Source organism: Peromyscus eremicus, unplaced genomic scaffold, assembly GCF_949786415.1.
Source record: "Peromyscus eremicus unplaced genomic scaffold, PerEre_H2_v1 PerEre#2#chr22_unloc_1, whole genome shotgun sequence".
In the NCBI taxonomy this organism is placed as follows: domain Eukaryota; kingdom Metazoa; phylum Chordata; class Mammalia; order Rodentia; family Cricetidae; genus Peromyscus; species Peromyscus eremicus.
Window position 1 is genome coordinate 8,111,819 of NW_026734286.1, and position 26,714 is coordinate 8,138,532.

Genomic DNA, 26,714 nt, shown 5'->3' on the forward strand with positions numbered 1-26,714 from the left:
ATCCACACTATAGGAAATAAGAAAATAACTTGGACACCAAAAGTTTATTTTTAAAAAACCATAAGTGATGCACCATTAGTGGTATTACTTTAAAAAAGAAGGCAGACTCAAATTGGTAATTTTTTACATGAATTTTTAGCTTAGAGTAGTGGTGCATGCTGGGAAGTCCCACTACATGGAGGTTGAAGCAAGAGCATCACAAATTTAAGACCTGGAGTGGCTACAGACTGAGTTGACAAAGTACTCTGGTAATTTACCAGACCCTGCCTCAAAATAATTTTGCTTAAGTCTCAGTGGACAGATGCTTGCCAAGCATGGGAGAGCTCTAGAATGAGTACCCAGTGTTCTCTACCCCAAAAAATGACAACAGAGCAACTACAACAAATATACTGAAATAGGTAAATTAGAAGGAAGTGCTATGACAGGAACCAGACAGTTGACTCAGTGAGTAAAGACACTTGCAACCAAGTCTGAGGGCCTGAGGTCAACCCAAGAGAGGTCAATCCATTCCTCTAGCTTGTCCTCTGACCTCCACTTATGTGTCGTGGGGACTCTGGCCACCTTGAGCATAGCAAACATGGCTCTGGCAGACCTTGCCCTTCCTCCCCATTGTCTCTGCCTTACCAAAATCCACTAGATTACATTCCTAAAGCTGACCATCACAGTCTATTCCATTATTTGTCTGCTTCCTCCTCCTGAGGCTGACTATCAAGGACCAGCTATCAAAGTATTGAAATCCAGCAATCAAAAGCCCCCTTTGGCTTACCTAATTTAAATGCCAATTAAAATTAAACACCTCATCCTGACATGAGGTTTTCCTCTTTACCTTATAAGCTACCATTTTCCTATGTGCTACATCTGTTTCCCCTGTATCCAGAGGCAGTCTGTTGTCTCTTTGGGACAAATATCTCTGCCCCCTTTCCCTTGTTCCCTAATGCTTCTCTCTCATCCTCTATCTCCTGTGTTTGTCTTTTATTCCTTGCCTTCTGTCCCTCTGGATTAAATAAATATTTGTGCTGAGAACTTGGCCTTGGGGGTCCTGACCTGATACTTTTTCTTTCATTGTGGCATGGGTGTTCACATGTCTCAGTGGCCCAAATTCAGAATTTTTTAAAAGAAAACTGAAAACAATATGAAAAATAAAAAGCAGCAAAACTAAAAAATCCAGCAAAATAGCTAGCTATGTGTTAGTCCAACCATTAATTAAATAGAACTCCTTCACCACACTGACAGGATGACAGCAGGAAGCAAAGAATTCACAGTTAACTTCCTTCCAATTATAAGTTATCTCTGCACAACTTCCTTTGGCTAAAATGGTAACATAGAGTTTTCATGGAAATTCTTTTTTTTTTTAAGATTTATTTATTTATTATGTATACAATGTTCTGCCTGCATGTATGCCTGCAGGCCAGAAGAGGGCACCGGATCTCATTATTGATGGTTGTGAGCCACCATGTGGTTGCTAGGAATTGAACTCAGGACCTCTGGAAGAACAGCCAGTGCTCTTAACCTCTAAGCCACCATGGAAATTCTTATCTCTTAGGCACTTTCTTTTGGATTAAACAACTAATCCACTCTGTGGTGGCAAAGAAAAGAAAAACAAAGAATGAAAGAAAGCAAAGAAATTTGTAATAAAGTAAGAAAGAATCATGAATACAGGGAGGGCCTGTCAAATAAACCCTTTAGCAGGATACACCAAGGTCTGTCTCTGTGGTATGGGCATGGCCTTGGGCCTGCTCAGGTAGTGATTACACAGCATTCAGACTGAAGATGGAGTCAGTTCTATTGCTATCAGCATGTTACTGAGCTCCTTTGTGATAGGAACAGTTTATTGTGGACTTTTCTCACCTTTGAGAATATGGGGATCTTATCTGGGCAGTGACTCCCACAGGGGCTAAGGTGCTGGATGTCCTGTATGAGTCTTTACACTGCTGTCCTATGACACTTATGTGTGTTACTGGGATTTCCACATAGATTAAGGGTGGATGACAATCACACATGTCCACTCTCTTACTGTGGTGTTATATAGATGTGGGATAAGCACAAGCATCTTTGCCTGTATGCCTTCCATCTTATAAAGCCCACTCTACAGTCCTGAAATTCACAACCAAACACTGTCATCATGTTTGCTGTCTTACAGCCTCCATATCCTGGACTTTGAAAACACAGAATAGGCCACTCGTTTCTGAGGGCCATGCAGGTAAGTGACTCAGGGACCTCTCTTGCCTGGCTGACAAAGTGATACATTGCTCCCTTCCTCAACCCTGCTGTGTTCCTATACATGTTTCTTTGACATCTGGGAAGAGAAAGTAATGAGTGGTAGAAGAACTTGATTTTTAAATTTTTGCCTGCATGTATGACTGTCTTCCACTGTGGGATGACAGCCCAAACCAGTAAAAAAGATACTTTGTAAGAGCTAACCTGGGTCTGCCCCAGGGCCTTAGCAACAGCAGCTGAGACATGATCTGGAGATGACCTGGACCAATGAGTTCAACATTCTCCCAGAGTTTGTGTTGTTGACCCTGTGCCTACTTGGCCCCCTCCCCCAAAGGGAACAACACAGGGCCCTGCCCCATCTGGTGCTGAAAACCAGGACATTTGGTGCTTGAACAGGGATGGTTTGTCTCCCTTTCCTCATGCACAATGCTGCTTGAGCAGCCCCCTTGAGTGATGTATTTCAATGAGTAGGCCCCTCTATATTTTGTGTATTCGGTCCCTTCAATAGGTAAGCACTGGGACCCCTACACACACCTTTTCTTCTTGTTTATCTTGTTTGTGAGTTTGTCTGTACAGTAAGGTGGCATGTACTTTTTGTTCAGGCTGGACTTGCATTTCCATATAACGGCAGGACCCTCAGGAAATGGAGCCATGGTCTGACTAATTTTAGTTGTGTGTGTGTGTGTGTGTGTGTGTGTGTGTGTGTGTGTGTGTGTGTTTGTGTGTGTGTGTGTGTGTGTTCAGGAGTTCATGCATATGCTTGTGAGTTGTGATGCCTGGAGAGATGGTTCAGCAGTTAATAATGCTTGCTGCTCCTCCAGAGAACATGTGGGAATCTGATCTTTGGATGAGAGTTCTGTTCCTGGCCAGCAAAAGGGAAGTGGCCTCAGGAGTAATCCTCCAATTGTTTTTTATGCCCGTTTTGTTGGCTACAACAGCTGGCCTAAAGTCCTTCTCTACTGAAGAGGTCATTAAGGCCCACAATAAGCACTGCCAGGAACAATGTAACACCAACTTATCTATTGCCTTCATTCCTTGCATGACTGATATTTCCTCTGCCTCTGCTGACAAGGAAACAGATGAGATAGGTGTAAAGTAAAGGAAAAGGATGGAAAGAGAGGAAATGATTGCAGCAGCATCCAGCATCTAAGCCTATACTGGCATCTCCTCTCTGCTCCCCACATGCCTCAAGTGGCTACCCCCCCCCCACTGCAGTATCCATGGAGTGATTTGCCTGGATGTCTGCCTGCTGAGCAAGCTGTTCTGCATACCTCCCAGCCTATTCCACCTATGGTAGTGCACATGCTTATCATGGCATTTCCAGTTAATGTGGGCAGCAATGAGGCCAACCAGCCTACCTACCCCTCTTGCAGACCTGTCTTTGGTCTGTAAGGCTGCTAATGAATCGGGTCCTGACTTGCCATATTTTTATCAAGTCCTACAACAATGGGCAATGTATTTACTGACTTATTATGACTGGCACCATTTGATGAAGGCTGTGATGGAGCCTGTGGCCTTCCTTAATTGGAAAGCTGCCTATGATGACCAGGCTGATGCTCAGGCTCATTGTAATATAAAGTACAAACATTGCTGTTTCTCTTGAGATGCTCACAGGCTGAGGACCATGTTAGCCCTACTGCACAAGCCCAAATTGGACAACACACTTTTTTCCAACAGGTCTCAGAATTGTCCTTCAAGGCACCTAAGTCTTGCACTCCTTGCTACCCATCTGTGTACTTTTGCAACCTCATCCAGCATCCAGGGAGTTGTTTGCCAACTTCCTTGCACAGGTTAATGAAGCAGTGGAGCAGAGGGTGGATCCCGGCCCTACTCAGGAGATGCTGATTAAACAATTGACATGGGAAGTGCTTAATACTCCCACCTGCAATGCAGTAGCTGCCATCTGCAATGAGAATATTCATAATAGCTACTAGAGATCTTAATCCAAAGAGCATCTTAATTGCTGCCCGCACAGCCTCCCTTAATACCCTCCTTGCTAATAAACAGAATAGGGAAGAGACTCAAAATGCCCCTGCTGATAGAACACACTGGAGATATGGCAGACCTGGTTATCTTAGGAGGGACTGCACCTGGGCTAAGGCTAAGACTAGATGCTCAAAATGTAATAAATGGTTCCATTGGACCAAGGACTGGCACTCTCACTGGAGGAGGCCAAGGTTCCTTTAAACTCCAGGTGGGATGTTCCTCAGCCCTGCAAAGAGGAGACTTTGCAAACCCAAAGATCTTTTGGATGCTGCCCATCTTTCCTCACTCTTCTATGATGATCATCTTTCTGGATGGGCAGCCTGTTAAAGGATTGGTGGATATGGGTGCAGATGCAACGACTTTAACTGAGGCAGAAGCACTTTGTTTCCCACAGTGGAAATTTAAACCTGGCCTTCCAATTAGTGGACATGGGGATCAACAAGATTCCAAGATAACTACCCACCCAGTTCATTGGAAGGACCTTTGTGGCAATAGAGAAGCCATTCATCCTATCATCTCTACTGTGCCTAAAAACTTGTGGGGCATGGATATCTTAGGGGATATTGGTGCTGTCCTTACAACAAATGATAGGTCCTTCTTTGATGATACTGTTGTCCATGAAAAAATGGGCCTTACTGGCCAAGACCTGAAGCAACACCCCCAATTCTAAGAGCCACTGTCCCCCCAATGTCCAGTGCTACTAAACAACCAAATCCTATTCTAATCAATTAGCTTTCTAAACAAGATGTATGGATGGAACAGTGGCCTATTATTGAGCCTAAATTATCAATATTAAAATGACTTGTGGAGGAACAGTTATATGTTAGACATATAGAACCGTGGTGGTATTGTGTTCCCCAAAATATTGTGTACCCTAATAAACTTATCTGGGGTCAGAGAACAGAAAAGCCACTAGATACTTAGGATAGGCAGTGGTAGCACACGCCTTTAATCCTAATATTCCAGAGGTATAAATCCATCTGTTCAAGGATACAGCCAAGTATGGTGACTCATGCCTTTAATCCCAGAAAGTGAGCCTTTAATCCCAGGGAGTGATGGTAGAAAGCAGAAAGTTATATAAGGCGTGAGGACCAGAAACTAGAAGCATTTGGCTGGTTAAGCTTTTAGGTTTTGAGCAGCACAGTTCAGCTGAGAGCCATTTGGATATGAGGACACAGAGGCTTCCAGTCTGAGATAATAATGTTAGTAAATTATTATGGATAATTTGCCATTGACACACCCTAATTCAGCTTATTTACAACAAATTGTTAAATCAGTGATACAAGACTTGGCTTCCTTAAAGTTAGTTGTGGCACCAGATAAGATCCAAGTAATACCTCCTTTTTCATTCTTGGGCTTTGTTATTACTAAGGGTGTTCACCCCTTGTTCTTCAAATTAGATATAAAAGACAGATACTCCCTTTTGGAACTACAACAATTATTTGGGACAATAAATTGGCTTAAACCCTTCCTACCTATTCCAGAACAGGAAATAAAGGAACTGTTTTTACTTTTAGAGGGCCCTACATGCCCCTCACAGAATGTCAAGCTCACTACCAGAGTGAAAAATGTTCTAGAAAAGGCTCTTACTATGCTATCCACTGCCAGCCTGCAGCACCATAAGCCTGAGTCACCCTTGTTAGCTACAATCCTGTGGACACCTGAAGGATTCCTGGGAGCACTCTGGCAGGCTGTTCCGTTGATGGGGATTCATCAGGCATACTCAGATTTACATAAAGTTACCTCTAAATTTGATCAGACATTTAGAATGGGACTAAAGACATGAATGTTAGCTTGAAGGACTTATGGAAAAGAACCTCATAAGTTAATTTTCTATTTTCTTTAAAAAATACACAGGTAGTCTGGGCAGATTCCATTTTCTTTCAAGAGATGGTTACTAGGTTTACCAGAAAAATTGACAACCATTTGCCAAAAAGTCAAATACTGGCAGACCTCTGACACTCTCAATACCATTCACTCAGTACTATCATCTAAGCCCATTCTTCATGTGACTATAGCCTTCTCAGATGCCAGCAAGAATAAATATGGAATATTGATTCAGAGAAAGGAAGAAGAAGACAAAACATATATTATTCCAAAGCCTGGTTCTATACAGCTCAGGGAAATATTGGCGCTTTTCAAAATCCTAATGGAATGTCAAAATGAGCCTGTTAACATCTTTTCTGATAGTCAATATGCTGTACAGGCAACAAGAATGTTCGCATTCTCAAGGGTTAAAGATGCTCTAAATCCAATAGCCAATACAATACTCTTAATACAAGATTATTAAATCAAAAAAATAAGCCCTGGTTATTTATCACATATTCCATCACATTCCAAACTACCAGGAATCTTGGCCAAGGGGAATGAGATAACTGATACCACCATTTTAACAGCAGCTGTAGATTTATTAGAATAAGCTAGAGCACTACACCAGCAACTTCATTTATCACCACAGTGCCTATACAAATTGCTCCCAGAATTGCCAATTTCTCAATGCAAACATCTATCTAGGGACTATGCTACTTGTGTGCTACTTGCCCCTTTAGGGCCATTCCAAAGAGCAGTGGTAAATCCCCATGGCTTATTGACCAGCGCTATATGGCAAATGGATGTTACCCATTATTCACTCTTTGACAGTTTAAGATATGTATATGTAATAGTAGATACCTGCTTGGGCTTTGTGTATGCCCTGGCCTTGCCTGGAGGGAAGGCTGCTAATGTTATTAAGGTACTCAAGTCTGCAATGCTAGTCATGGGAGTTCCTTGGGCCATTAATACTGACAATGGTCCTGCTTATGTATCACAGCAGTTTAATGATTTTGTGAGTTCATGGAAAATGTCCCATACCACAGGAATTCCATACAATCCACAGGGACAGACCATTGTAGAGAGAACTACTAGAACCCTTAGAGAACTCTTGAAAAAAATAATTTCCTCAGAAGCCAAGACAGATCCCAACCTGGCCCTGGTGGAAGTTCTTTTTCACATTAATTTTCTCAGCTTTGATGACAAGGGTTTATTCCCTGCTTACAAACATTGGGTTTACCTGCCTCAGGAGACACCATTGCTCTTGGTACATTGAAGGGATCCCATTACCCTTCAATGGCAACCCACTGCTCCCATATTAATGTGGGGGCAAGGGTATGCTTGCATTTTTCTCCAGAATACCACACCAACATGGATACCCTCCAGAGATGTGTGTCCAGCAACAGACCAAGAGACTCTGGCCAAAGAAAAAGCTTCAGAGGGTAATGTATGATTTTCTCTGCTACTGTGGCATTAGTAAAGGTCATGTCATCACTGGCATGTGACCCTAGATATCAAGCAATTGCCTCACCACCTATAAGGTCACTAATGCATCACCAGCCTATCCATGTCTTTGAGACTGATGAATTTTTGATTAATCCTTCTCTTGTTCAAATATCTTCTTCAACAGGTTCAGCAACAGAAGGTTGCCACAAAGGCAACCTACAGGTTTTATTGGCTCTCAGACACCTAGATCAAAGTCCTCCTAGAGAAATAATGCACACATGGCTCACTGAGATACAGAAGGCTACTGCCTGAAGCCCACCACCCAGCAGCTCTCCAGGATTGATGCTCTTTCAGGGCTGGTAGCCAATGATGGATATGAGCTTGTTTGGCAAGCCAACGTAAGGCAGGCACAGTCCATTATGCTGAGCTCTCCTGAGATGGGGTCAACAAGGTTAGGGCAATGCACCCTAGCTCCCACTGAGCATGTCCTATAAAATAATAAAAGTGGTAGATATGTGGGATGACTCATCCCTAACAAGCTTGAGGGGCAGCCAGCCCAAACCAGTGAAAAAGATACTTTTTGAGTGCCAACCTGGGTCTGCCTAAGGGCCTCAATAACAGCAGCTGAGACATCATCTAGAGATAACCTGGACCAATGAGAGACACCCATGTGACACCAGCAGATGCATATTCATCAGACCTGCCCCAAGGGTGGGGTGGAGGGTATATAAGGCTTGCCTCATCCTGAATGAACTGAGATTGTTGTAACATTCTCCCAGAGTCTGTGTCATTGACTGCCTACTTGGCCCCCTCCTCCCAAAGGCAATAACAGCACAGGACCCTGCCACACTCTACATCTATATCCAAGTGCCCTTGGAGATCAGAATAGGCTTGATAGATCCCCTGGGACTGGAATTACAGACTGTTGATGGCCACCATATGGGTACTGGGAATTGAACACCCTCCTCTGGATGAACAACCATTACTTTTAATTGTGGAGCCATCTCTCCAGTCCTGGTAGAAGTAAGTTTTCTAACCAGCCTGCAATAAAATGTTTGGCCCAACTTTGACTCCCAGGTTGCTCCTTGGAATAAAAATGCAGTATTACACATCTGAACAAAGGCTGGAGAGATGGTTCATTGTGTTCTGAGGAGTGGCTTCTTGGGTAGATGAAAACCATTGATAATTGAAACCCACTTCAAAGTTCTCCAGAGCATTGCATGCATGTGGTGTACACACATACATATAGGAAAAATACTCATCCACATAAATAAAATTTAAAATCTTAAGAACAGAAACACAGCATCATTTCTGGATCTGTGGTGCAGGGACACACATCCCAAAGCACTACCTGACCTATAGGAGGAATGCTAGGCCAGCATGTCACACTTCTAAACTACATAACTGTATTGTTATTATGTTTCTGTGAGGTGGGGGGGTCATGTGCATACCATGGTGTTTGTGGAGTCAAAGGACAACTTGTGGACACTCTCCTTACATGTGTGTTTTGGGGACTGAATTCAGGTGGTCATGTGCTTCTTATGTCTGCAAACACCTTTCCTCACTGAGGCATCTCCTTGGCTCAGCCTATCCAATTACATACACATTTTTTTGTTCGTTGTTTGGTTGTATTGTTGAGACAGTACCACCTTATGAATTCTTAATGGCCTGAAAGTCACCATTAGACCAGGGTGGACTTGAACTCAGAGGAATCTCTGTGTCTCTGCCTCCAGAGTGCTGTGATTGAAGGGACGCTGTTAACAACACTGGGCTATAAGGAAAAGAAATTACAGGATGCACTTGACACTCTGGAATTCTTAACCAAAAGAGGCTACAAGTAAATCCTGAACTGAGAGGGTGGTGTCAACCTGCTGGTACCCACTGTTTTATTATTTTAGAAACATGAAATGCTATTTCAAGTTTAAAATCTAGAAAACATGGGGATTAGATTTGTGTTTGGAAAACTGTAACACTATAGAATTGATTGGGAGTTGGAAAGTGTCACAGTAAAGCCAGACTCTGTGTAAAATGATTAAGACACATGTTAGTATACTATTGGTGTGGGAAAAAGAATCCAGTGTGACTGAACTTAGCCTGAAATTGTAGAGATGACTGACTAGACATATTAAGGACATTAGGGGAGCGTGAGGGCTGAGTAAATTCAGGGAACAGAAAATGTGTGAAAAGGTGGTTAAAGGAAGATGGGCTTGGTGCCCTCAGACTTGATCTTCATACTCAGCTTCCTGATGGCTGGGAATTCTGACTTTGTTTGACCCCCAGGATATACAGGATGGAAAGAAAGAACCAACTCACATAAGTTCTTATCTGGGATCCACCCAGGGACCATTACATGGGCATGTCCTCCTGGTACAAGCTAGTAAACACATAAATATTATTTTAAAATTAAAATATATCTACATTAACACAAGGAAAGGCACTCATCCACTAGAACTTGACAAGAATCCTGCCTCTGTTTCATTTCCCAGTGCTGAGATCCTCCACACACCCCCACTCCTACCATACATTTGAGCTTGTTGATCATCTGTGTCATTCAAGGCACCAATTCCTGAAATACTGATTCAAAAAAACAGACATCCAGTTTATCAGTACATCAGCTATTTCAGTGGTAGTGTGGAGTCAACCATTTCTAGTACTGCATTTCTTTACATCATCATACATACTATAAATATATTCCCAGTCTTGGAAAGTATTCTTTAGATATATTTAGAATTTTGGTAAGTGAAACCAATGGAGAATGACAGAGTATGGTATGATGAAGCATTTTAATATAAATCTTAAAGCTGCAAAGTAGTATGTGAGAATACAAAAGGACACTGAGCCCAGTATTTCAGGATAACTAGTGCCATCTAGTATTTCAAACTAATTAATTACTTTTTAATTCATTCATTTATTTATGAGACAATGTGCCATGTATCTCAAGCTGTCCTTAAACTGCCTATGTAGTCAATGATGTACATGAACGTTTAAAAGTTTTAGGTTGGTTAGATGGGTGGTGGTGTGATGAGTTGCAGATTTTATTTCTTAGAGGCAAATTCTCTTAGTGTAGTCCATGTTGGCCTGTAATTTGCCATCCCCTTGTCTCAGCCTCTCAAGTGCTGGCATTACAGCTGTTAACCCAGCGTATGCTATACTTGAGACCAAATCAAGAGATTGGTGTAGTACAAAGTAAGCACTCAACCTATGGAACTTCAAACCCAGCTTTGATTTTTTTTTTTGTAAAGTGTAGATTTTTATGCTACTAGAAGGAAAAGTATATTTATGAAGAAAGTGAAGCCACCAAGACCTGTAAGTGTAAGGAAAGTGATTCCCTAGCTGAGGCAGGCCTCACCATTGTTACCATAACCATAGTGAGCTCCCTATAAGTTATACAGCAGGAAAAGATCACCAAAACCTACAGTTGATTTATAGTTGGTTGGTCAGCATAGGAGGTAAGAATGTACAATGGACATCATGACTGAGGGCTCTCTTTTTTTTTCCACTACCACAAATTATGCAGTCGAGTTTCCCACATTTGGGGAAATCACAGGGGTCAGCACATCCAGAGTACAATGGATAAGCCTCACCGTGGGAAAACCACCTTCGTGATCATGGTATCTCCCCTGCCAGGTAAGTATGATGATTGAGGGCTCTTGTGGATCTGAACTCTTTACTTTGTGAGATCTAACTTTTTCCAAGTTGTGTCAGGAGTAGATATAATTATAGACCGCCAGTCTATGTCAAGAGAACTAATGGTGTGTGGGAAATCTTACGTATCTATTATCTGAGATATATGTAAATAAACTGTGTTTCAGGAGATGGGGATGGACCCCATTTGATAGAGTGCATATCTAGCATGCAAGAAACACTGGGCCCAATTTCTAGCACTACATAAAGAAGTTGTGATGGTGAATGACTCAGTTCAGCATCATCTTATAAGACATTAGACCCACCTAAACATACATACTTACTCCAGAGATGGGGAGAGAGAGAGAGAGACTGAGAGACAGAAACTAACTTTCTACAAGTCCTGTCATCCTTCATATCATCACAACACATAGGTTCAGCTCCCACTGTTGAGTCTTCCTGACTTTCTTTCTACTGGTAAATATGATGTCATGCCAGACATGGTGACTTGTGACGACCGTCCGCCATTACAAGATGGCGCCGGCATCCTCTCAGGGCGTTGCCCTAAGTTGTTTGCCACATCAGCTCCGCCGTGCTGTTTGGCACTCTTCCGCCCGCCAGTCTGCCTAGCAACGCCAGCTGACCAATCCCAATAGCCTCGGGTGTCAGGCCAGTTAGACACGCCTACAACCTGCATATAAGCACGCCGAGATCCGTGGTCGGGGCCCCTCACCTTCAGCTCTCCCTCAACCGAGCAGCGCTTCAATAAACCGTGATCGAAGAAGGATCCTCGAGTCGTGGTGTTATTCCCTGCTGGTCAGGGCTCGCCGCAGCTGGTGCCGAAACCCGGGAACCTCCGTGGCAGCACCACGGTGAGGGGCCGAAGAGGATTCAGAACTTCACACGGGAAGCGGACGACGTCGGTAAGTCCCCGGGCATGTTGATTGCGGGAATTGACCCTCTTATTGTTGCTGGACTGCTCCCTCTGATTTTTATTGCTGTTCTTTTGTGCTGTTTTTGGCTCCGGTGCCACAAGCCCGGGCAAGAGTGCCTTTGTTGCTGTGTCTAAAGCGGAAGTAAGTCCGCTATAGATAAAGCGGCAGCGCACGCCCGTGGATAAATCTTATGTAGATAAATAAGTATCATGGGTAATAAGCACAGTTCGCATTGTGAGGATTTCGTACGGCCAGCCCAGGCGATTTTACGCCAGAGAGATTTAAAAATCAGTAACGGTACCCTTAGACAGGTTTTGCAGGATATCGATCGGACAGCTCCATGGTTTACGGTTTCTGGAGACTTAACTATCCCCAGCTGGGACAAACTAGGGAAAGACCTAGCGAAAGCCAGAGAGAAAGGTACACTTAAAGCAGGGACTTTTCCATTCTGGAAGCTGATGCGATCTTGTTTAAAAGACGATCGAAATATGGAGGCGCTCAGGGCAGGCAGAAAGGCATTAACAGCATATCAGGACAGTCTCTCAGGGACAGACAGCAGGGATGATGAGGAAAAAGGGGAAAAAGGGAAAAGGAAAAAGGGAGAAAAACAAAAACAAAAGGGAAAGACAAAAGAGAAAAAGGATGAAGACACACTAGGGGTAGAACCGAGTGCACCGCTCTACCCAGTATTAGATGAGTTTGCTGCAATGCATCTTTCAGATGAGGAAGAGACAGAGGACGAATTGTCAGAAGGGGAAGAGATAGATTTGGAAGAGGAAGCTGCAAAATATGAACAGGATAGATATGGTGAATGGGAACCGCCGCTAGGTGGTAAGGCGCCACTGCCTGGTAGGCGGAAACCGCCACCATATGATGGACCGAGTTCCGGATGCCACTTTATTCGGGGAAAAACTTGGTCCAAATTAGCTTCCGCCTTCCCCGTATTTGAGGATCCTCAGACAAATAATAGATGGCATGAACCAATTTCCTATAAACAGCTTAAAGATCTAGTGCAATCGGCCCAAACATATGGCCACTCAGCAAGCTATACACAGACCTTGTTGCAGAGATTGACTACTCAAGCTATGACTCCATCAGACTGGATGGAGGTAGCAAAAGCATGTCTTTCCACGGGACAATATTTGGATTTCAAGTCCATTGTCACCGATATGGCCCATGCTCAGGCACGCATTAATGCCCAGCAACTTCAACAGCCTGCCTGGACAGCTGACATGCTACTCGGCCAAGGGCAATGGGCAGCTAATCAGACAGCATATCCAATACAAGTGTATAGCCAGATCAATGAGATTTATTTAAAAGCATGGAAGACCTTACCTAAGAGGGGGGAGGTGTCCGGTAACCTTACAAAGATCATACAAGGACCAAATGAGCCTTTTTCAGACTTTGTGGCAAGAATGATGGAAGCTGCAGGGAAGATCTTTGGCAGCTCAGAGGAGGCAATGCCCCTAGTTCAGCAACTAGTATACGAACAAGCTACAAAAGAATGTAGGAGAGCCATTACACCATGGAAAAGTAAAGGGCTTGAAGCCTGGCTGAAAGCCTGTAGAGAGATAGGTGGCCCTCTTACCAACGCAGGCCTTGCGGCAGCCGTTATGGCTGCTAGCAGACGAGCAAACAAAGGAACAGGAGCCTGCTTTAGATGTGGACGGACGGGGCACGTAAAGCGTGACTGCCCACAGTCCGGTCCTGGAACTGCCAGCAACAATGCCAAAACTCCAGGAACTTGCCCTAGATGCAAAAAGGGGAAACATTGGGCCAATGAATGTAGATCTGTCAGGGACATCAATGGGCAGCCCATTCCTGACTCAAACCGCTCCCCGATGCCAAAAAACGGGCAGCGGGGCCCCCGTCCTCAGGGCCCGAATGCATATGGGGCAATTCAGGAACCCAATCTGCGCCCGCCGCCGAAGTCAGGCGAGCAACCGCAGGCTCCGCAGGGCTGGACCTCCGTGCCACCTCCGGACTGGTACTGACTCAAAGCATGGGAGTACAAATACTTGACACTGACATGTCAGGACCCCTTCAAGATAATACTGTAGGAATAGTTTTAGGGAGATCTTCTAATACTATGAGGGGTCTGATAGTCTTGCCTGGAGTAATAGACCCAGACTATCAGGGTATAATTAAGGTCATGTGTCACTCTCCTTTTGGGATCGTATCGATTGCCCCTGGAGACCGCATTGCACAATTGTTAATAGTTCCTTCTGCACATAAAAACTTTCCATCTAAGGCTAAACAGCGAGGCTTTCAGGGCTTTGGCTCGACAGGTGTAGATCTAGCCTGTCTGTCCTTGGACCTTGGCAGCAGGCCAATGCTAACATTAAAGATTGAGGGCAAAGAGTTCTCGGGTCTTGTGGATACTGGCGCGGACAGGAGTGTCATGCGCCGGGAGGAATGGCCAAGGCATTGGCCTCTGCAGGAGGCATCCCAATCTTTACAGGGCCTGGGTTACCAAGAAACACCTGAAATTAGTGCAAAAACACTATATTGGCAGACTCAAGAACAACGAGGTACTTTTCAACCGTTTGTAGTGCAGATTCCTATTAATCTATGGGGCAGAGATATCCAACAGCAAATGCAATTGAAGTTGACTAATGAATATTCAGAAGTTAGTAAAGAAATAATGAGAAGGCAAGGTTATTTGCCCGGGAGAGGGCTAGGACAATCATTACAAGGAAGGACTGAGCCCATCCCCGAGAAATTTAAAACAGATAAGAAGGGTCTGGGTTTTTCCTAGGGGCCACTGAGGAAATGTTTTACATTCCTTGGACAACTGATAAGCCGGTATGGGTGCCTCAGTGGCCCTTAACATATGAGAAACTTTCGGCTGCTAAAGATTTGATTCAGGAACAATTAAAGTTGGGACACATCGAGCCCTCACTTTCTGGCTATAGTGGAGGAGGCTATTGGTCGAGCACAAGTCGCTCGACTGCAACCTGAAAAACCTTTGCTGCTATGCATCTTACAAACAGCAGGAGTCCCCCTAGGAGTCCTGTGGCAGGATGTGCCTTTACTGTGGATTCAGGGACAATCCCCCGGGCTGAGAACACTCTCATACTATCCAGACTTGGTTGCTCACCAAGCCTTTGTGGGAATAAAATTAGCAATTCAACATTTTGGTAAAGAGCCTGACAAACTTATTATTCCTTATACTCAAGAACAGGTTCAAATTCTAGTGGCCTCTACAGAAAATTGGCCAGTATTGATAACCTCTTATTCTGGAGTAATTGATAATCACCTCCCTTCTGACAAATTACTTCTTTTCGTAAATAAAAATGAAGTTTATTTTCCAAAACAGGCTGCTTCATCACCTATTGTAGGTGCAGTGACGGTGTACACTGATGGGTCTAAAACGGGTCATGGTGCATATGCCCAGACAGGTCAAGATCCAAAAGTATTCCAGTTTACACCTGATACACCTCAAGTGGTGGAATGCTTAGTGGTTTTACAAGTTTTTCAGGACTTTTCAAACTGTGCTATAAATGTTTTTTCTGATTCTCATTATGTGGTCAATGCAGTTGCCCATTTAGAAACAGCTGCTGTTATTCAAATGCATAGCTTGGCAGCTCCTGTATTGGTACAGATTAGGCATGCTCTTTTAAAACGCAACCACCCTTTTTATATTGGCCATATAAGAGCACATTCCTTGTTGCCTGGACCCATGGATGCCATGAATGATTTGGTTGATAAGGCGACACGCCTTGCATTTCTGTGTTTGAATGATTCTGTTTCTCAGGCAACAGAGTTTCATCGTCTTTATCATGTTCCTGCTAACACCCTGCGCTTGAAATTTTCGATTTCTCGTGAGCAAGCGCGTGCAATTGTTAAGCAATGCACTGGGTGTGTCCAATTTCTGCATCCCCCCCATGTGGGGGTCAATCCCAGAGGTCTTAAACCTCTTACCCTTTGGCAGATGGATGTAACCCATATTCCTGAATTTGGAAAGCTTAAGTATGTACATGTTTCCATTGACACCTATTCTGGGGTCATTTTTGCCTCACCACTGGCTGGGGAAAAGGTGATTCATGTGAAAACCCACTGCCTGGATGCCTGGGCTGCTTGGGGAAAACCACACATATTAAAAACTGACAATGGCCCAGCATATTCATCCCGCGGATTTCGCGACTTCTGTACTCAATTACAAGTCACTCACAAAACAGGACTACCTTATAACCCTCAGGGTCAAGGCATCATTGAGCGTGCCAACCGCACACTCAAGGAATTGTTAATTAAACAAAAAGGGGGAATAGCAGAATACGCTACCCCTAAAGAAAGGATTGCCTATGCCTTATTTACTTTGAATTTTTTAATTCGAGATGCAGACAATAGGACGGCCGCTGACCATCATTCATGTCTGGCCTCTGCCCATCAACAACTGGTGTTGTGGCGTGATGTGCTTGATGACAAATGGTATGGCCCGGATCCAGTTATAATGAGATCCAGGGGAGCTATTTGTGTTTTTCCACAGGAACGTCCGGATCCCATCTGGGTGCCAGAAAGGCTCACCAGGGAAGTGAAAGAAGCGCCACAGGATGATTCCATGGAAGATTCCAAGCTACTGGAAGATGGGCCTGATGCTGTTCCTGATGACATGGAGCATAGGGAAGATGGAGCCAAGATGGGGAATCCTGTCAGCATACCCGAAGCCCATGCCAGTCCGCCATAATGCGGCTGTGTTCCCTAGATTCTTTACTACTTCTAAAGAGTTGGGCCTCCCCTCTTTACCATTAGACAAACAGATTGCCCCTTTAGGAGAAGATAGAAAATTTCAAGAAGAGGGTTCACTTTGTTTTGTATTAACTGATGTAGATCCAGACAACGAACCCTGCCTGGCCTTTAAGAAACAAGGCTTAGCATGGTTTAAAAATGAGTACGACCTTCGGAATCTTACTGATGGGGATATTACATGTAATGCTAATCAAACCCAATGTTATTATCTCACCCATACTGAGGTGCTTGAGAAGGCGGTTTGGCTCAACGGCACCTTTTTAAGTTCAAAGGATAATCTCTCAGATTCCGAGATGCCACCAGTCCAGCAAAGATTTGCCCCGCATTGTTGGCATACTTATGAACAGGAGGTTTGGCCTTGGTCTGATTGTCAGTCAACTGTAGTTGCTTGGGCTGATGCTAGTAAAAGTTTTACATTTTCACCTGATATGCGAGGTCCTAAGAGAGGTAGGCTTATGTACAATCAAGGTCTTTTTATCCAAAACCCACTTATGAAACCCTATGATAAATGGATACTTTGTGGTGTTAACGGTAGTTGTACTGAGTTGAACGCTTTTTCCCTCCTACAAGGAGGAACAACAGGTTTTTCTAGTTTTTTAGGTACATTTGTCCATAATTCAACCATGAGATTGCTAATCAGCAAGGAGGAGGGCAATGCTACAATTTTTGAGCCACAGGGGCCACCAACTGGTGGGTATAAAACAATAGTAGAACATTTTCATAATCATACATATCCTCCTGCTCCTGTGTGTGTTTATTCTCCATTTTTGTTTATATTAAGCAATTCTTCCTTTGGCAAGTGCACTAATCAAACATGCTTTCTTTCTCAATGCTGGGATGCAGAACAATTTACTAGAGCCTTGGTGGCCAGAGTCCCACGGTGGATCCCTGTGCCAGTGGAAGCACCTAGCACCATGACACTGTTTAGACCTAAACGAGATTTTGGTATCACTGCAGCGGTTATAGTGGCCATCTCCGCCGCTGCCACAGCCGCCACGGTTGCTGGCATAGCCATGTCTACTACAGTCCAGACAGCTTCCACTCTCAATAGTATTTCTCAAACAGTGGCACGAGCTCTGGACTCACAAGCTGTTATTGATACACGCCTCAGAGGCGGAATACTAATTGTAAATCAAAGAATAGATCTTGTCCAAGAACAGCTGGACATGACCTGGCAGCTGGCTCAGTTGGGCTGTGAATGGAAATTTAATGCCCTTTGCATTACCAGTGTCCCTTATGATAATTACACTAGGGCCGCGAATCTGTCCCGCTCTTTATCTCTTTACCTTGCAGGAAATTGGTCCCAGGATTTTGATGCCCTCCTCGGGCAACTCCGGCAGGCGGTGTTGGTCATCAATTCCACGCGAGTGGACCTTAGCCTGGCGGAGGGGATGACTTCCTGGATCTCCTCAGCAGTTTCCCTGTTTAAGGAATGGGTGGGGGTTGGTATGTTCGGTTGTGTACTTGCTGCGGGCATTATCCTGGCGCTGTTCTTGCTGTGTCGAATATCTCGAAGGCGTAAGGTGGAAAAAATGGCGATTGCTAAGGCTTTGGCAGCTTTGGACGCGGGCAGTTCCCCTAAAGCCTGGATAGCTGTACTCAGGGATGCATAATGCAGTGCCCTTGCACCTGGAGGCGTTCATGCCATTGCACCCAGAGGGACTGTACTATTGCTCCACTAGTCCTTCACTGCCTTTGCACCTCCAAGGGTTTACACCCATTGCACTGGAGAAGGAGTGTTGGCTAGCTAAGGCCTCCTTCGATCGGTCTACGCATCATGAGGTGGAGACCTGAACAGGAGTAAGTCCTTTTCTGCCATTTTCTAAAACAATATAGGGGGAACTGTGACGACCGTACGCCATTACAAGATGGCGCCGGCCTCCTCTCAGGGCGTTGCCCTAAGTTGTTTGCCACATCAGCTCCGCCGTGCTGTTTGGCACTCTTCCGCCCGCCAGTCTGCCTAGCAACGCCAGCTGACCAATCCCAATAGCCTCGGGTGTCAGGCCAGTTAGACACGCCTACAACCTGCATATAAGCACGCCGAGATCCGTGGTCGGGGCCCCTCACCTTCAGCTCTCCCTCAACCGAGCAGCGCTTCAATAAACCATGATCGAAGAAGGATCCTCGAGTCGTGGTGTTATTCCCTGCTGGTCAGGGCTCGCCGCAGTGACTCCTCCCTGTAAGACCAGCACTCTGTAGGCTGAGGGAACAGAATTTTGATTAACTACTAGGTTAGCTTAGGATGCATACCAAAAAGGTTTTTTTTTAAGTGGTAGGGCCTGAGGTGGTGGTGCACTCCTTTAATTCCAGTACTCAGGAGGTAGAGACTGTTGTGCCCAGATCATGACCCCCAGAGAGACCACCAAAGACAAGCATGCCAGAATGCAAAAGCAAGGTTTAATTCTGATATACAATACAAACCTAGGCAGGGACTTTATCTAATACATCCAACGCAGTGGAGGCTGGAGGAAGTGCCCACCTCTTGCAAGCTCAGTTTTTAAAGGCAAAAGCCACAAGGTTACATCATTTAGGAGTGCTAGTATGGGTACAAATCTGATTGGCTCACTTCTAGGGGCTTTCTAGAAATCATGGCTTAATCTTACTTCTAAGGGAGTGGTGACCTGCCACCATTTCTCATTGGCTGACCTCAGGTGGGGACATTTCTGTGGTCAGTTACCCCTGGAAACCAGGGAGAGGACATTCCACAGTCCAGCAGTCACTACCTCGTGACTACCTTGTGACTCTGTACTTTTACAATTCCTGGTTTCTGGAATCTGAATTGACTGGTTTCAGTAACTAATGGCCTATTCCTAAAAGGAGAAATCTTAGGCCTTAGTTTTAGGGTGAAAGCATTTTGGTCTTACTTCTAAGATGGCTCATTTTGGTCTCACAGAGACAGCTTGGATTTCTGTGAATTTGAGGCCATCCTGGTCTACAAAGCTAGTTCTATGACAGCCAAGGTTACACCAAAAAAAAAAAAACCCATCTTGAAAAACCATTGAAAAAAGAAATGGGGGTAGAAACAAGAGAGAGAGAAATTTGTGCATTTGTAGCCATCTGTCTCAGAACCGATGTGCAATCCCAGTGCTTGGTGCTTGGAGGTTGCAGCAGGAAGACTAAGTATAAGGGCTGGCAGGGCATCCCAGGTGACCTTGTAGAAGGACACAGTGTGGAGAGGCCCAGTGGACATTCAAGTAAAGGAGTGAGGTAAAGGAGAGATGCCTAACAGCTAAGGAGTATTGCTAGAGCAAAGAAGATACTGCTTCACTCATCGAAATGGAAACCACTTGAGGAAAAGCATATAGAGGAGCAGGTGGAGGGAGAAACAGGAGCTATCTTGAGCACTGTGAGCCCAAGCAGAACCTTGATTTATATTTGAAAGTATGACTATGGAGATGTCACCCACAGGAGCAAACAAGATTCCTTCAGCACACAGTGGCAAATACTCTGACTGCTAGGGAACAACCCAGCTAAGAGAAATGTTCAGCTGTTGTTACTATGGTTTTCAGAAACAAAGCCTCACCTAGGAAGGTCTAGCAGGCTGGGGTCCACTAAGGGTCCACCATATACAAATGAAACAGAACAGAAAATGTGAAGAATAGGCATAGAGATTGAACTCAGGTGTGGTTTTCAAGGCTTTAATTCCAGCCCCCTGGAATGGAAGAAGAATCCAGACTTTAAAAGGTCATCTCTCTGCTACAGAGATGTGATAAATTAATTCAATTATATAGGTCCAGACTTGTAACTGAGTTGGCAAAGTGCCAGCTCATCATGCAGGGAGTTCTGGGCTACTGGTGTGAGCTCTGGGTCTCAATGGAGAAAAAATTGGTGTGGGGCACAGGCATGCATAGTTAGTAGGTTCTGGTTGAGATGTGTCTGGCTGGACAATCTCAGTATTGGTTGTGCACTGTGGTCACAAGCCCTCATCACTGTCACTGTTAAGATCAATCTGGCTCTTGGAAGATGATTACTCAAGCTCCAGCACATGGCTTCACCATCATATTAGTAATTGTTCTCATCTGGTAAGTGTAGAGATGTGTTATGGGGGGGAGGGTCTATCCTGGTGGGTTTTTCTGGGCCCTGGCCTACCAATATTGAGTAAACTATTGCCTGCTTGCCGACCTTGACCAGATGTCCTCTCTATGCTGATTCCCTGCTGGTTTCCTGGTTTTCTTCTTCCTGAATGCTCACTGGAGGTTCTTTGTTTGTGTATCCTGCATTTGGTGTAAACAGCTTAGATGCAAGAATGTAGAACATTGGATAACAAACTTCTGCCCTCCGGGGATCCTCCATTGTGCTGTAAGCCTGTATTTAAGGTTTTCTCCCTCCTTCAATAAACGGCATTTGGCATTCTGCTGTGGCAAATGACTCGCTGTTTCTTGTCTCTATTTTTTAATCCACAGCCCCTCCCTCGGACATGGTGAATGGGTGGTGCACAGGCGCTACTGTAACAGATTTTGTTCTCCCTGGAACCAAGGTTACTCCAGGTTTAGGGTAAAGTCTTATAGCTATGCCCTGACCAAAAGAAAATGGAGCAGACAGATGCAAAGTGAAGTTAGAGAAGGCAGCCTTTTTCCTTCACTTACATACCTAGTGCACTCAAGGGAAGATTCAGTGACCTCTACAAAAGTAACTTCCAAATACCGGATTTACTATTGTCACTTACATTTCCTGTTTGTTTTTGGGAGATGGTCTCACTATGTAGCTCTGGATGGCCAGAAGCCTTGACCACATAGAGATCTGTCTGTCTATTCCTCCCTCCTGAGGGCTGGGATTGAAAGTATAGACCACCATGCCTGGCTATAGCACTTAAATCTTTCCTTTTTCCTTTTTTCATTCTTTACTTTCTTCCTTTCTTTCTTTTTTGAGACAGGGTTTCTCTGTGTAACCCTGGATGTCCTGGAACTCACTGTATAAACTAGCTATCCTAGAACTCAAGGATCCATCTGCCAGTGCCTCCTGAGTGCTGGGATTAAAGGCATACAGCACTTACATTTCTTAAAGAGGCGTAGGGATGTAGCTTGTTTGATAAAAGGCTTGCCTAGGAGCATGCACCATGTAAGAAGCCACACAGTTTGATTCCCAGCATTGAATAAACCTGCCTATAATCCCAGGAGTTGAGATCCAGAGAACACAACATCTAGGTTACCCTGGGCTACAAGAATATATAGAATAAAACTTACACCCAACATCTCTCTTCCCTGCACCTCACCCCTTCCCACTTCCAGGAAGCTCTTGTCTGAGTGGGGTATTCACTCTTTGTGCATTTTTAAATAAATGTGTGCTGAAGGTCCAGGGCTCAGAGCTTATTGCTCAGAGTAAATAGGGAGCTGGGGTGAGACCGGAAGTAGAGCCTGGGCAAAATAAGACGTTTTCTGAGACTTCTCTGTGTTGAGGGGGAGATCAGCCTCTCCAGGGAATTTGATCAGATCTGGCTTTTTAAATCTTATGCATTTATTGTGGCTTTTGGATTTGGAACAGATTGGGCTGTTTAAATCTTGGGCTGTTTGTTGGGGCTTTTGGCCCCTTAATGCTTGCTTAAAACATTCTCGGGAATCAGAGAGGACTAACGACTGTTTGGCATCAGACGAGGCAGGGCTGTGACAAGAGGCTGGAACTCTCTTCCAGGATGTTACACTGAAGCTTGGTTTCTGTTCAAGTGTGGGAAGAGAGACAAGACGGGGGTGCAGGTGCTCAAAGTCCTGATATGGTGCTAATGTTCACAGTACCTGAGCATTCTCAATTCTTTATTTCTCTGGGTGTAACTGTTCTGGACATCTAAAAAAACAGACTAAGGCCTATAGAGGCTACTAGCTTGACCAAGAACATACAACCCATAGTATGCCAAAAACCTAACTCACCAAAAGTAAAATTCAACAAGTATGTATTCATCCATTTATTCTTGAAGTTATTCTTGCCATATAGCCAAGTTGTATTCAAGCTCATGATCCTCCTGCCACAGCTTGTAAAGTATTGGCATTTCCCAAGCCCATGTGACTATGCCAGGTAAAAAAAAATGTTGAAGTTGTGCCTACTAGAAGTCAAATATTGAACTGATTGGTCACACATCTGACTGTGAGATGGGATATACTGCTATTATTTGGATAGTGAAGAAACAGATCTGCAAAAGGGGAATGTCTGGTTATCTTAGGGTTTTTTTTATGGCAGTGATAAACACCCTGACCAAAAGTAATTTGGGTAAGAAAGCACTTTTTTTTTGGCTTACACTTCGATGTCATAGTCAATCATTGAAGGAATGTAGGACAGAAACTTAAGCAGGGGAGACTCCTGGAAACAGGAGCTGATGCACAGGACAAGGATGAGTGCTGCTTACTGGCTTGCTCTTCATGTATTGTTCAGCCTGCTTTCTGATAGAATCCAGGACTGCCAGACCAAGGATGTGACCAGGTAGAATGTGTTGGGCCCTCCACATCAATCACAGATTAAGAAAATATCCTACAGGCTTGCCTACAACCTAATTTTGTGGAGGCGTTTTCTCAACTGAGGTTTCCTGCTCTCAGATTACTCCAACTTGTGTCAAATTTACACAAAACTAGCCAGATGCTGATGATTCACCTTAATTGTATTAAACAGAAACCTGGATGAATGCCCTCTGAAGTGGGAGAGAACATAAAGGAGCTTCAAGAGTCTATGTTCTGCTGGATTGAACTCCTGGGGCAAGAGGAGTGTAAATGCATTCTGCTGTTAGTACTTTTGTTTGATTAGGAAGTCTTTTCTAGACTCTTCAGGAGATTTTTAAACAATATGTCAAGCTGACTAGGTGGCACATGCCTGTAATCCAAGCACACAGACTAGCCTTGGGCTACACAGGGAGGTGCAGGGAACCAGGGGCAACAAAAAGGAATTATGACTCAACAAGATGTTTTTGTGAGGTGCTAGGATGGGACCCAGAGATTTGTATATGCTAGGTCAAGTGCTCTACACCTGTCCTACATCCTTAGCACTCTGGATTCCATGCTTAGTGACTTCAGTATTGCACATACTTGCAAGTCAACTTGTAGGTATTCTTTTCCCATGGGTTATACCATCTTTTGTTCTTGTGGTGTTGGAGGCAGGGTATCACTGTGTAGACCTGGCTAGTTTCAAACTCTATGTGAATACTAGGTTGAACTTGCTTCCATCACTATACTTATGCCTTCTGAGTCCTATTACACTTGTGCATCAGCACCCACAGCTGTTTTTGTTTTGAGGGGACAGGGTTTCAAGTAGTTCAAGTTGGCCAGAACTTTAGTAAATTACTGAAGTTAGCCTTGCATGTTTTTCCCTATCTTGCTACATCCTTCAGGTGGTGACATTTTAAAAGCAAACACTGAGGCTGGGCATAATGATATGCATTTTTAATATCAGCACTGGAGGACATAAAAATAGATACAGAGGAAATCCAGAGAATTATAAAGACATGCATGAAAAATTTTACTCAATCAAATTGGAAAATCTAAAACAAATGAATAATTTTCTCAGTAAATACCACTTTCTAAAGTTAAATGACAATCAGATAAAAACAGGTTAAATAGACTAAGGATATAGAAGCAGTCACTAAAAGTCTCCCAACCAAAAAAAAAAAAAAGCCTATGGCCAGATTGTTTTAGCACAGAATTTTACCAAACTTTCAAAAAATACCTAGTGATAAAACTACTCAAATTATCCCACAAAATAGAAACAGAAGGAACACTGCCTAAATCATTTTTTGAAGTCATAGTTACTCTGAAACCTAAACCACATAAAGACCCAACAAAGAAAGAGAATTACAGACATTTCTTTTATGAACATACATGTAAAGCTTGTCAATAAAATACTCCCAAACTAAACCCAAGAACACATCAAAAAGATCATTCACCCATGTTCAAGTAGGCTTCCTTCAAGAGATGCAGGGATGGGTCAATATACAAAAATCAAGAAATGTAATCTACCATAAACAAACATAAAGAAAAAACTACTTGATTGTCTCATTAGATGCAGAACATCTTTGACAAAATCCAACACCCCTTCATCATAAAAGTTCTGCAGAGATAAGGGATACAAGGAACATACCTAATCAAAATTATGGCAGTTTCTAGCAAGCCTATAGCCAACATCAAATTAAACAGAAACAAGCTCAAAGTTATTCACCTAAAATCAGGAACAAGACAAGGCTTTCTACTCTCACCAAATATATTTAATACAGAACTGGAAATCTTAGCTAGAGCAATAAGACAACCGAAGGAGATCAAGGGGATACAAATTGGAAAGGAAGATGTCAAAGTATTTTTAATTGCAGATGATGTGTTAGTGTATGGAAGTGACCCTAAAAATTCACTTGGAAATTCCTACCACTGGTAAACACTTTAAGCAAAGTAGCTGAATACACAATTAATTTACAAAAATCAGTAGCTCTCCTATGTACAAATGACAATAGGACTGAGAAGGAAAGTGGGGAAATAACACTTTTCAAAATAGCCTCAAATTATATAAAATATCTTGTAGTAACCAAGCAAGTAAAAGACTTACATGATAAAAATTTCTAGTCTGTATAGAAAGAAATTGAAGAAATGAAAAATTAGAAAGACCTCCCATGCTCATGGATTGATAGGATTAACATAGTAAAAATGACAATCCTACCAAAAGCAATCTGCAGATTCATTACAATCCCCATCAAAGTACCGACACAATTCTTTATAGACCTTGTAAGGGCAGTTCTCAACCTCAAATGGAAAAACCAAACAACCCAGGATAGCTAATGATATCCTGAAAAATAAAAGAATTGCTGAAGGTCTCACCACCCCAAATTGCATATTGTCCTAGAGGGTTATTTAATAAAAATCACATTGTATTGGCATAAAAACAGACACATCAGTCACCGGCATTGAACTGAGAAACTAGACAAGAACCCACACTCCTATGGACAATTGTTTTTTTTTTATAAAGAAGCTAGAAATACAAATAGAATGCAAGACAACATTTTCAACAAATGGTGTTGGTCAAACTAGATGTCCTGCACAGAGCTCAAGCCTACATTTATGAAAGACTGTCTGATCCCGCCCTATGTGAAATGCTAGCTGCTGAGTTTGTACACTGGCACAGAAGCCCCAGCCACATGTTCAGTGTCTCAGTCTTCTCACCAAACTGAAGTGAGACAATCATGTTTGAACTTACCAACATTAGACAGTTGCCCAATTGGAAATTTCAGTCTAACAAGGTAACCTCCCCAAATTTGGCATTCCTTCATTCATATGGTATTAATTAACACATACTCGAAAAGTATACAGAAAGGCACTCACTGGGTCCAATCAGATCCTACTTTAAAACAGAGACACCTTTAGGTTAATGACTTAAACAACCTCTAATCTAGGTGCTGTGTAGCCTGTATCTCCTGCAGTGTACACAATAATCAATTCCTTCTCTTCTGGTCTCAGGGGAGAAGCAATGCGCCATGCACAAATAATTTTCCTTTTGGGAAAATGGACATCCCACTCTGACTCAAATGGCGAGTTTTAGAAATGTGTACTGCTACAAACCTTTATTCAAGAATTTAGGAGGCTGAGCCAGGAAGGTAGGAGGGAAAGGCAAAGTGAGTCAACATAACAAACCTTGTTTCAAAATGTTTTCTGAAATCTTGAAGGAGCAACTATTCTGTAATTAATAAGATTAATTGAGAAAAAAATCAGTTCAGTAATTACAAGCATCAAGCTCTGGCTAACATTCAGAGAAGAGCTGGCAAGGAACAGATTTCCAAACTTATATATACCATAGGCTTATGCATTCTACATATGCTGTCAACCTGGAGAAATACTGCTTACTACCTTCGTGCTATCATAGCTTTCTCAGCTTGCTGCCTTATACAACTCAGGACCACCCGCCCAGGTTGGCACCAAGCACAGGGGGATGGGCCCCATTACATCAATCACTATTCAACAAAATACCCAATAGATTTGCCTACAGACCAGTTTG

The 26,714-nt window shown here is 43.5% G+C and overlaps 1 protein-coding gene and 1 pseudogene across 1 annotated transcript; one reads left to right on the forward strand and one right to left on the reverse strand.

Annotated features, from left to right (window-relative positions):
- Positions 1 to 10,920: 10,920 nt before the first annotated feature.
- On the reverse strand, positions 10,921 to 11,093 carry LOC131900854 (U1 spliceosomal RNA; annotated as a pseudogene).
- A 494-nt stretch (positions 11,094 to 11,587) lies between these two features.
- Positions 11,588 to 18,379, forward strand: LOC131900446 (uncharacterized). Its single transcript, XM_059251658.1, has 2 exons — positions 11,588 to 12,005; positions 16,507 to 18,379. Exon 2 carries the CDS (start codon positions 16,571 to 16,573, stop codon positions 18,377 to 18,379), a length of 1,809 nt encoding a protein of 602 aa, XP_059107641.1. The 5' UTR covers positions 11,588 to 12,005; positions 16,507 to 16,570.
- Positions 18,380 to 26,714: the final 8,335 nt, after the last annotated feature.

Bases quoted from the DNA above. Each gene is read 5' to 3' on its own strand.
- LOC131900446 (XM_059251658.1), top strand. From the start codon at position 16,571: ATGATTCCATGGAAGATTCCAAGCTACTGGAAGATGGGCCTGATGCTG.